The sequence below is a fragment of the Camarhynchus parvulus genome, chromosome 4 (assembly GCF_901933205.1).
Source record: "Camarhynchus parvulus chromosome 4, STF_HiC, whole genome shotgun sequence".
In the NCBI taxonomy this organism is placed as follows: Eukaryota; Metazoa; Chordata; class Aves; order Passeriformes; family Thraupidae; genus Camarhynchus; species Camarhynchus parvulus.
Window position 1 is genome coordinate 39,521,123 of NC_044574.1, and position 12,067 is coordinate 39,533,189.

The 12,067-nt window shown below is 37.3% G+C and overlaps 1 protein-coding gene across 5 annotated transcripts in view; it reads left to right on the forward strand.

The window, feature by feature from the left end:
• Window positions 1-12,067, forward strand: part of MARCHF1 (membrane associated ring-CH-type finger 1) — a 221,702-nt gene that overhangs the window by 178,098 nt on the left and 31,537 nt on the right. For all 5 annotated transcript variants that reach the window (XM_030946793.1, XM_030946794.1, XM_030946796.1 and 2 more), the window contains one exon: window positions 8,369-8,448. In XM_030946793.1, the coding sequence (XP_030802653.1) occupies window positions 8,369-8,448 (80 nt within the window). The remainder of the gene's footprint in view (window positions 1-8,368; window positions 8,449-12,067) is intronic.

A 12,067-nucleotide genomic window follows, 5' to 3' on the forward strand; every position in this document is an offset into this window, starting at 1 on the left:
ATACAGTATTTATAATAGTTATAAATTACCATTTAATCTCTTCCATTAAAATTGAATAATCTTTTACATGGGTTTTGATATTCTCAAATATTTCATCCTCTCTCGGTATGAGGTGATTGTATGAAGAGTCCTGTATTGCAATTTGGATGGTTTACCCAGCTTGAAGCAGAACTCACTATTACACACTGTAAGTGTTTGTAATGGCCAAACATCACCCTGTCTAAGGCAGTGACACCAAGAGAGAGCACATAATATCTCCTGGTAAGTTTTATGGTAAAAAAAACCATAAAGGAACTTAAGTGTTCTTTTTAAAGAAGTTCTTACCACGGGCTTTGTTTGCCAGAATGAGGATTGCAGCATTTTCAAGATAATCTGTTTCATGACTGAATCCTAAAGACCAGCTGTGTGACCCCTTGTGTTTTGCTACAGGCAGCTACAATGCTCCAAGCTGATCCATACTTCTTACTGTTCTTTGCCAATTTCATGCTAATCACAAGTGAAAATTCTCTTCCAGATTGGCGGTTTCTTTTTTTTAAAGGAACCACGAAGCTCCATCCCTTCTAGGTGTAGGTTCTAGATTATTGTAGTGATTAACTGAGGGAAAACTTAGGGCTTTCAGAAAAGAAAACAAATCAAGAAAAAAAAAGTCCTCGCACTTGTAAAGCATAAAATGTCAGCCTTCATAAATGCTTTTACAGTAGGTAATATGATGTATACAAAGCTGGCATTAAAATATGAGTATGAATGTTACATTAGTCATCAAATCATTCTTCTTGCTCATAAACAGAATCATTTTTATGAAAGCTGAAGACTAACCTAGCACTTAGCTCTCGTTTACTGAAAACAACAGTGCAAAGTAAACAAGTTAGTGAAAAATTTTCTTCATCAGAACAGAATTCATTTTGAACACAGAAAAAAAGCAGAAAACCAAAGGCTAGAAGTAAATCCATTGCATAGTAGCTGTTTCTGCACCTTTTAAAACTCCTAGATATGAATGTTTGATTTCTATGTATAGAGAATGCCTTGTGGTTTGTCCATACAGTTTATTCTTTGTTTACATTAAACTTAACAAAGGGCATGGCAGCAGAATATACCTACATCTGCCTGAAAATTGAACTGAATGAAATTGCATGCCTGTACGATGGTATTAAATACATGGGGACAACCAACAGAAAATAGTTCACATTGACCCATTCAGATAAAACTGCACATATATGTGTGGAATGTGTTGTGCCACAGTTTTTATGTTTTTATGCAAGCTCATTCAGTGTGTAATGCATATATGTAATTTTAGTTTCTGTTATCACGGAATTATCACAGTCCTATCCTGTGATAGCCAGTATCATTCAGAAGCAGCTTTGATTAGTTTTTAGGAAATGGAGCATGCAAGTTATTACATATGCTTATTATATATAATTAATTATTTCCACAATTATAAGTAGCAATTATGATCTGTAACATACGTGTTACATATATACTCTGGAAATCTTTGCATGGCATTTGTTTTTTCACCATGGCACTCGGAAGCACATTTCGTGTATTTGCCCTAAAAACAAATTCAGTTAAGCAAACTTCATTTCTACAGTGGTAAAAAATTAGGGAGGTCATGCAGTTTTACGCTTATTGCACTTCATAAAAATACTATGTCTCATATTTTTCACAATGCTGCATTCTCAGGGTTTCACTTCTTTCAGTTTAGTCATTTCAGTATCCTTACTATGGCTCTTTTGCTTGGATACATTTAGGCTTCTCTCCTCCCTTAGGGCTGGAATAAATAGACATCAAATACACACCAGAATGTGGTTGTTCAAACATAAGAATGGTATCTTCACAGATGGGATTTTATCCAGTCTGTCTCCTGCACAGTCCACCAGGCCCAAGGAGGAACATGGTGGGTGTGTGCACTCACATGCACTTGTGAGAGCATGGCAGGAGTGTCATCTGAGTGAAAGCTGTTTAGGTTATAGGAATGTTTTGAGGGTTTCAGTCTTGCAGATAGAGGGATGTGTGAAAGCAGATGTCCTCTTTGGAATAGAAATTCTAAATGGTTCTCTGAGTACTGCCTACCTTTAGAAATAAAGTGCCGCAAAATCCAGTAACAAAGAAAATGCAGGTTTTGTGCTTCACCTTTCCTATAGGCTAAATTTCCATTTAGCTCCCTCTAGACAGTCAAAAGCTGCTGGTCTCATGGCTCTGCACCTTTTGTATAAAACCTGGCACATCCTTTCTTCCAATTACCTATTTTTTTTAAGTATGAAGCATTTTTATCAAGAAAGTGATAGTGACTAGAAAGATGCATCCTTGAAGAGAGTCATGAATGAAAAATACTGTGTGGCTATGATACAAAGACTTTTGCATGCTATAATCCATCTGATAATTCAAAGCTTAGTTAGCTGTGCTTCTATGCCTATAGAAAAAAGTGGGGTTTTTAGTTGACCCTGTACCTTGAAACTAAAGATTAACATAGATTAGTAAGGCAGGAGAAAACAACTTAAACAAGCTGATTGAATTTACAAGTTAAAGCTGTAATTACTCATTTGCTTCATTTTTTAAATGATAGTATGGATTTGCCATTTGCAATTTTGATTTTAGATTTCAAACCACTTTATGACATAATCATACTGACTTTTAAAGGTGCTGAATGGTGTTGTTTGGCAGAATCTGAAGGATTTTTCTGCTCCTTCCTTGTGTGTTACTTTTCCCTTAATTCCTTCTCTTCAGAGGCAGGTGAAAGGATGGGAAGGAGGAAAGGAGAGAAAGAAAAGGTTTAGAGAAGAATTGTGCAAGGAATAAATTACTGAAAAAGAAAATCTGTGAAAGATAATTTAACAGAAATTCAGTTACCAATTAATGTGTAACAGTTGGTGTAAAGACATCAATCAGATTAAAGCAATTTTGAAATCTGAGCACAAAGCAAGACCTCTATAATGAAGAAACAAATAAAGAACAGAAAAACATAACAGCCAAACAAACCAAAACGCAGAAACCCCTGCTCCCAAACCCATGCACACAAATTTCAGTTGCCATCAAGATTGAGCTTGTAAAATAACACCCACCTTGGGTCACTTTCATCATGTTTTGGAACTTTTTAGACCTGAGGAGATGTCCTCATATAAGTTCATAAAGGTGGATGTTTCTGCAGAATGTTACGCTGTTTACAAAGCAGAAATTTTCAGGTTAAAATACACAGACTGGGTCTCCTGCTGAGCTTATAGCCAGACAAACTGCTCTGATCTTCTGAGGGATCCATTCCTTTGTGTGCTGTTTTTCAAACAGGATAGAGTTTCAGCTTTTTAACTGTAATGGCTGGTGGGATCTGGAGTGCTCTGTGATGCATCGCTGCTATTAGAGCAAACTCAGCAGGAGAATAAAAGCATTAGACATGTTCCCTGTCTGCCCTATCACCCATCAATTGTCTGCAGCTTTCTTCTTCAGCAGTGTTCTAAGTTGACCAGCTTTTGGAAATCCCTCTGTTGAGAAGAGAGACAGGAGAGGATTCATTAGCCTTTCTGGTGATAGCTGTGAGACCATTTTATATAAGCTGTCCATTAAATCATCTGGTTTTTCAATCTAAAGCTTCACTCCCTTACTATGTGATTCTTTGCTCTTCTGGAATCTGCTTTTACTCAGCTTTTCTGTTAAGCTGAAGCAGATCCCTTCTGTGTTCTCAGGAAGAGCACAACTTGACTCATGTTCTTGCACTAGTTTCAACATGCAGGTTAAGCAATAGATGGCCTCTAAGGACCTTTTTTCCCCCATTTTATTTTATTTTATTTATTTTATTTATTTCATTTCATTTCATCCTTAATTTTAGTTTTAATTTAATTTTAATTTAATTTAATTTAATTTTTATTTTATTTTATTTTATTTTATTTATTTTATTTATTTCATTTCATTTCATCCTTAATTTTAGTTTTAATTTAATTTTAATTTAATTTAATTTTTATTTTATTTTATTTTATTTTATTTTATTTTATTTTATTTTATTTTATTTTATTTTATTTTATTTTTTTTTTTTATTTTATTTTATTTTATTTTATGGAAACTTCTACCAGATCCTGAACACTTAAGTAAAGGTAGCCTTGATTTGAAATTCTTACTGTTTTCACCAGTTGTACTTATTTCTGTACCCCATTTCTGTCTTTGCTGGTTTTCTAACACAGACACATGTGTGTGACACTGAAGTTCCTTTTTGTTGGGTGATTATCATCTCACTTATCCTGAAAACTCTGTGTTTACCAGAATTCTGCTTGAAAAGCACGCTGCCAACATACCAAAAATAATTATGGATGAGTGCCCTGTCATGTCTGTTAATTGAATTGCAAATCCTTGACAAGAGAGTTCATCTAAACTGGCTGAGACAGCAGAAGGTGGTGACTGGGGAATCTCTCTCTCCTAACAATCTTTTTGAAATGCCAGACCTGATCAGCTGGAGTTGGCATTATTCCTTAGACCTCTTCATTGTGCTGATGGCATAGAGAAATGAGCTGCCTTGCATATAAATTAATTGAGAGACAGCTTTATTTTGAATTACCACATTTAATTCTGCTACTGATGTAATTTGTTATGATAAAATTAGTAGTGCTTGTTTAGTTTTCCCATTCCAGTGAGCTGTACAATATACCTGTCTGAGGAAGACATTCATTCAAGGAATACTATTTAAAAAAACCCTGTTATTCAGCCTCCCAGGTGGAATTGGAGTCCTCAGCATCAGTCTGATCCCTTTATTCACTAAATACAGTATCTCAAAATATTCAGTGTGCTGTATAGCAAAATAGCAATGGGATGGCAATTACAGCAGTAAGATCTGTCTGCTTGAGACTGTTTCCAACATCTGCTGCATATGCATTCCCAAAAAAGCTGGACTGATAAGATGTGAGCAGAATATATTCAAATTATCATGTTCTGGTTTGTCAGATATGCCTTGAAAATACACAATTTTCTCTGTAAACACACTACCCTTTATGCCCCTTTAGATATCTTTGCCTCTCAGACTGAATTTAAGAGATATTATGATTTAAATTTTTAAAATTAGTTTGGGATGTATGGCTTTTAAAAGAGATGGAAAAGAGGGAATATTGCCAAAAGAATTGGGGCAAACCTAGAGGCAGTGCTGGTAGCAGAAAGCAGATACAGTTACTGCTGCCAGAACAGGGTAGGATGAAAAAGTAAAGGGGTTTGAGCATAGAGGTCTGGACTAGGCATCCAACTGAGTTGAAATTTACAGGGTCTTAAAAACAGCTCATCTAGCTGTGAATTATTAAATTAATTTGACATGTGGTAGCAAGGACAGACCTGACATTAGCAGGTCCTTCCACTCCTATTTCATTTACAAAGACTGGACCTATTTACAAAATAAGGGCCTCCATTTCCTGTGAGGGACACAAATCAACATCAGAAAATTAATATCAGAAGCATTAACCTTTTTGGTTTTAGAATTTGCTCCATCAGTTCATTTTTTTTTCATGAAAACACTTTTAAGATTCATCTGGACGGGGTGTGAAGGGCAATGTTGTGTACACTGTACTTTTGCCAAGAAAGGTTAGAATGGGTGATCTTTGAGGTTCTATCCAACCTGGAATTCTATGAATCTATGATTTTAAAATGAAAAGCTAATTTAATGTAGATAAATGCATATAAATTTAGGTAATGTGGATTAAAAATTGTGTTACAAAGTTGTAGAAATTTAATTAATTATATTTTACCACAGGTAAGAATCTGAATTATCTTGTATATAACTTGTCATGCTTTGTTTTTGAAGACTTAAATGGTGCATTGGCTTTTGGCCTGCCAGTTGTCATGTTTGCTCCAATAGGGCTTAGACAAATAAGCAAAAAGCATTCATTTTGTAAAAGATATTTATGTAAATTGGTTTTGAACAAAATAAACTTTCCTATGAGTTATGTACAACTAAACATAGCATCATGCCTACACAGGGGAACTAGAAAGTAAATTTGACTGAGCAGGGCTGAAACAGTCCAGACCTCTTGACAGCTGAAAGTGAAATGTAAGATTTAAGTAGTCAAGCTGATAATGTAATTTTTATTTTAAAATAATTAGATTTCTGCGGGTCTGCAGTTCCAAATCGTAAGTGTAAAAGCTTTTCAAGGAGCTTGTTTGGTTTTTGGCTTTATTTCAGCTCTCTTAAGAACTGTCTAGCTGGCTTCCTGCTTTAATAGCTGCTGAAAGTTTCTTGAACTTGTGCAGACCTACTGGATGGTTGCTGGGCCGGCTTAGCCAATCTCCTTATCCCTTCAAAGGGTACTGCTTGTGGCAAGGTGATGTAAAAATTCCTTTTACTGCATGGAGTTGACCCGACCACCATTTAAGACCAGGCCAAACCCCTGCAGCACAGAGATCCCAAAAGAAGCAATGGTAACAGTCCTGGAGCTGTGAGGGGAAAAAAGAAATGAGCTCGTTATGAGGCATGAATTCAGGATTCCACACTCAACTCTGGGGCTGGGTTTCTTCAGCAGTCTTTCCACTGGGGCTTAGTCTGGAGGAATGTTTCTTCGTGCAGCAGCAGCATGTAACCCAATAATGTTATTGGTGCTGGTGTCTGCATCTTTCCTCATTAAGTAGCTTAAGACATGCCTAATTACCTAAAGCTAATCTCAGAGGCTGAGATGGAAGGAGATTATATACCCAACCATGCATCTAACATATGTTTCCAATATGTGTGTAAGAAACACTCATACTCTGTCCCAAAGCATATAATTGAAATATTGCTTTTGTAGAAAAGGAGATATGGAATACAATTTCTCTCACACATGCTTGTCCTTTTCTTCCAGCATGACACTGCATGTATACACACTAATGTTCCTCCTTTGATGGTGAATCTAGACATGGCAAAAACGTACAACACAAGGATTGTGTCAATTTATCAATTTAATTGCTCATTTTGGCTTAGTTGTTGTATCTCTGATTTTCATTCATAGAACTAGAAGTAAAGAATTAGTAATATTGTTGGTGGTTTTGGTGTACTTTTGTGATATTAATCAACAGGTTAAAATGGTTACTTGAATTCCAGGAGCTAGAAGAATGTTTTCATGCAAAAGCACTATTCTTAAGTCTTAGCTGGTACCCATATAAAAGCAAAAATCCACATGGGGTGACTGATGTTTCCAAAAGATGTATGAATTAAATAGAATGGATATTGACAACCTCGGCTAAAAGTGAAGTGTTGGCAGGTACTTTCTGTTTATAGTTATTTTGCTTGTACTACTAATTTTCCAACAACTTTTTAACACCACAAAAATGTCTGCGGAAGTTGAGCTAGAAATAATTTCAATTATCTGACTGAATTTGCTTTGCTAGTTCAAAAGATTTGGATAACAGGCTTTACATCTTTGTTTGACTTGTGCTTTGTACTCTTTCTTAACAGTCATCCTTCCCTTGCATCTGGTGCTCGATCTTGTGGAATTGTGGGCCTTGTAGTGTTTTGTCTGCATTTGGAAGTGGTGATCACAATGGGGTGGATGGGGTTGCATACTAAAAGCCAATACCCCTTATCAGCTGCAGGAAGGTCACAGCCTTAAGAATGATTTGTATTGAACCCACTTCCCACAATACCGTGTCTTGTGAGGGATCCTGAAGAATCATAATGCCTTGGATTTACATTTGGATTCCATACAGTTCTGCTGTCAGTAGATAGCAAGGCAGATTGAAATGGTTTGCTGTTAACACCATCAAAATATGTTTTCAGTGAAAGTATTGGGTAACTGAATCTGCAATTTGTAGCAACAACCTTATGAGCAAAATGTCACATGCTAAACATTTTTATATCTCTTCTGCTGTTTGAGAATGTGTTCAGCTCTGTAGAGATGCAGCTTGCACTTTGAATTTTTCTGGCTCATCTCAGTTTAACATTTTCAGCTCTTCTAGAAGATCTGACTGCCTTGAAACCCTTTTAAAACACGGTCTATTCTTCTTGCTGTTTCATCAGTCCACTCAACCTAAGTTAGCTTTGGGTTCTTCATCGCTCAGTGTATCACAAATGCACTTCACATGATTTGGAAAGGCATCATCATGGTTGGTTGACTGCACAAAAGAAAACCAGACATTTTCCCTTCAGACATTTGCAGTAGAGCCAAATGAAAATTCAAATGCTGAAAGCTGCTTCCTCAAACAGTGACAAAAAGTAGTCATGAGCGAATAAGAGCTCAAACACTTCAGTCGTACTTAGTTCCATAAATTGGTTTCGCTTTTGTTCAAGCTTCCTGTATTTTGCCAGCTTCTGTGTGTTCAACAGTGCGCTATGAACAGCAGAAACAGTTGTTTTAATTTTGTGATCATGTGGCAAAGCAGTAAAATATCTGCAATGTATTTCATGGACAAAGATTCCAAACTGTCTAACTTATTTCAACAGGCAAGCAGTCCTACAACAGGAACAGCTCCCAGGAGTCAATCTCGGTTGTCTGTCTGCCCCTCCACTCAGGACATTTGTAGGTATGTGCTGAGAAAAATATACTCTCATCTGATTGATACTTCTTAGTTGCTTTTATTAAATATTATGTAGCTATGTAGCTCTTGCTTCTGTTTAACTTTATTCATAATTGACATAGACTTTAGTTTTCTTTTGATCTGTCTTTGTTTTGGTTTTGTTTTTGTGTTTTAGTCTCATGTTTTTCTATTAAAATTCATGTTCTCATTCTCATTCTTTTTTTTTTCTGTCTGTGTGATTTCTCTTTCCACCCACCCTTCCCATTTCCATCCCTTTCCTTTGCTTACTGCTTTGTCTAGATCTACTACCTTGCATGATTTGTCAGAAGATGAGCTTGAGCATGCAACCCCTGTCATGGTTCTGGCCCCTTCTAATAGGGAGCCTGGTGGTAAGAAACTCATAAAACGAAGGTTTAGGCGGAAAAAAGAGACTGGAGACAGTGGTGAGCCCTCAGAAAAGCAAGGAAAGGGGAGAAACTGTAAATTGCATCCTGAGCCTCCAAGATCCAGCTGGAATGCATCTGATTCATCATCATCTTCAGATGAGAGTCAGTGGGCTCAGGCTAGGAGGAGAGCAAGAGAAAAGGCCAGGATGGCCAGGAGAGGGAGAAGAAACAATAGATCATGCAGTAACCAGGATGGGTACTCAAACAATAATGCTGTTGAACTTGTCACCTTGGGGACAACAGGAAAAGAGAAGCAAGAGGTGTCTGACCCTGAGAATCCTACTTTAAGTCATCGCCGAAGGTTTCCAAGGCTTAAGGAATCACAGTCTTCAGCATCATCTCAGGAAGCAAGGATTTCCTCAAGAAAATGTGGGAAAAGCAAAGGGAAAAGCTCCCACAGAGACCGGCAGCCTGCACCTTTCCTTAGGCACACGAAGGACTCCTTTGCAGAGGCGGGCTCTGGCAGCGATGCTCTGGCAGCCCCAGATCATGGAGCACCTGCTGGGACAGGGCCCACTGTGCCTCATGCTGCTCAGAAGCCTCCAGTGTTGTATGATGACTGGTCTGATGATTTAGAAGTATGCAGGTTAGTCCCTAATAAGAAGGATTCAGCATTCTTAAGAGGAGTTTCTCTCTGCCACAGTCTGAGTACCCTTGCCTTGACTGCTTTCTGTCACTATTTCTCAGTAATAAACTAGGCTAGGCAGGCCACAGGAAATAACAAAGAACCTTTGCTACAGAGAAGTTAGCATATCTCAATGTGAAGAGATACTTCCCTTATTTAAAAAGAGTACTCTTACAAAGGAATCAAATGTTTGTCTTTGCTCCATGAAGATGGACCCACTCTGTCGTCTGACAGAATATTGGTTTTTTTAAATCTCCAGCCAGAGGCAGGAGAATGGAGCAGGATGCCAGATAGCTCAATACAATGGGATATGGAGCTTTTCCTCCTTAAGTGATCAGTTCAAATCCAGCTTTAGTCTCCCTATGTAATCTTTTAATGACTTATATGAAATTAATTTATGGTCTTAGAGTTGCCATTATCTCAGGAAGCCAGTGGATGGTGCCTGGAGAACATTGTCTCTAGTGGGGCATAATTTGTCTGTGATTTTGCACTGCCAAACACCTCCACACTGTGAATGTGTATGGGCTGTGAGTTCAGTCACGCCTCTCAAGGACTGGAATGATACAAAAGGATGATTGGGCAAAATAAGCAGTAAAATAAGTTTTGGGAAAGAAAAGGCAATGCCAGGAGTTCTCTTTAGTTCAGAAGTTCAGGCCTCTGACAATCTGATGCCCTGGTGTGAAGCATGCAACCAGAAGGTGAGCATTTTACCCTGGAAATGAGATGAAGCTAGCCACTTCTGGGCTAACATCCAAATTTGGAGTACACAGCTGGGAACACTTGAGTGACTTACTTCAGTGGTAAATTAAAATGCACCATCCTGTAAGTCTAACAGAACTGAAACAAGTATTTCCTTTTTTCTCCCTCACCAAGCTTGTGAGCCAGCATTGGCTCTCATCTACAAAGTGGCAATCAGGCTTAGTTTCTTCATATGGTAACCCAAAACTTCTCACTTTTCTTTGCTGGGAAGAATTTGCGTGGAAATGTAAACAGAAGATGAGGAAGTTCATGATGCCACATCATGCAGTCTCATAGTATGCTTTAACTTAGTGAAGCACTACAAAGATCTTATTTCTGAAAAGAAAAAAGGTAATATGCAGGTATTTTGTAGGTTTTTTTGCAGCAGAAGATATAAGCCATTACTAACACAGCTAGGGCTATGCACTCCTTTTTATACTTACCAAGCAAAACCACACTTTTCCACTGTCTGCCCATTGTCTGTCTTAATAATTTAAAGTTCTTCAAAGTCCAGCTGTGTTTGTGCATGAGTTTATGTATTAGGACCAGGCTTGGGTTCTCTCTGCCTTATGGAAATTCAAAGAAACAGCAACAGTGGTAAACCATGTTATTGAAATTTATCTGCAGGGCATGATGCAGAGGTGCACACAGGTAACTACAACAGCTTCAGTGTTGTTTTCTATTTTCTGAATTACCCAGATTGAAGATCCAGTGCAGTACACGCAGTACATACATAACAGGTCATTTGATAATTGTTAAGAGTATGAGCTACCCAAAACCTGAGAAAAGCCACTTCAACATGGGTCTTCATAAGGGACTTCATTATACTGTAGTAAAAATTACACAAATAAATAAATAAATAAATAAAGGTGTGAGTATATAGATATACACACACATACTATATATATGTGTGTGTGTGTGTGTATATCTCTATATATGTATATGTATAAAGTTCTGTAAAGGCATTACGTAAATTAGTCCTAGCTGTTGCCCAAGTCACCAAACTTGGAATTTGCTTTCAGATGAAAAGTGAATCCCAGTCTTTTATTTGTCTTCTCAAACCACTGAATTTTATTATAGTTTTTCAGGCACTTTTTGCAAGACTTGCAGCTTGGTTCAAGGATGGACGTTTTGGATATGCATGCAGACTTTTCAGCCAGGCTCTTATTTAGTTGAGGAAAGTTGAAAAATTTTAATACGTTGTGCCCTTAGGCTCAGTATCAGTGGAGATGTTCTTTGAACAACCAGCATTAAACTTAATATGATTGATGATGAGACCCGTTCTGCAAAATTTCTCAAGCCAGTCAGGAACGCATTTTTCTATGTCAGGGATAATACTGTTTTTTTGTTGTTGTCATTATCAGATGTATCATAATGACTGTAATACATCTAGGAAAAACATAGCAAAATCAAAAGCCTGTTAATTTTTTATAGCTGATAAGTTGTCTTACTTAATCAGTTTGTAGACAGCTGAAGAAAAAGAAAGACATGTTTTTACTACCAATTCAGAACACACTGCAATTTCTGTTTCTTGGGATGTGTCCATGCACTTCATTGATTGGTGATCTGTGGTATGTTTTCTTTTTAAAATCCACAACCTCCAGTCTGAAACAAAACCCAAATAAATAATTGCATGTCAGTGTAGATGTGCACATATGCTCCCCATTCTTCTGCATGAGATTCAGAAAAAAGAGGGAGGTTTTGTTTATGCTAAGACTAGGTTAGCATAGTCACTGGTTGTGATGTGGAAATTTTTTTTTCCTGGTGGGTTTCTTCAAGCTTTTCATCCTAGCTATTTATATCTTTTAGTTGATAT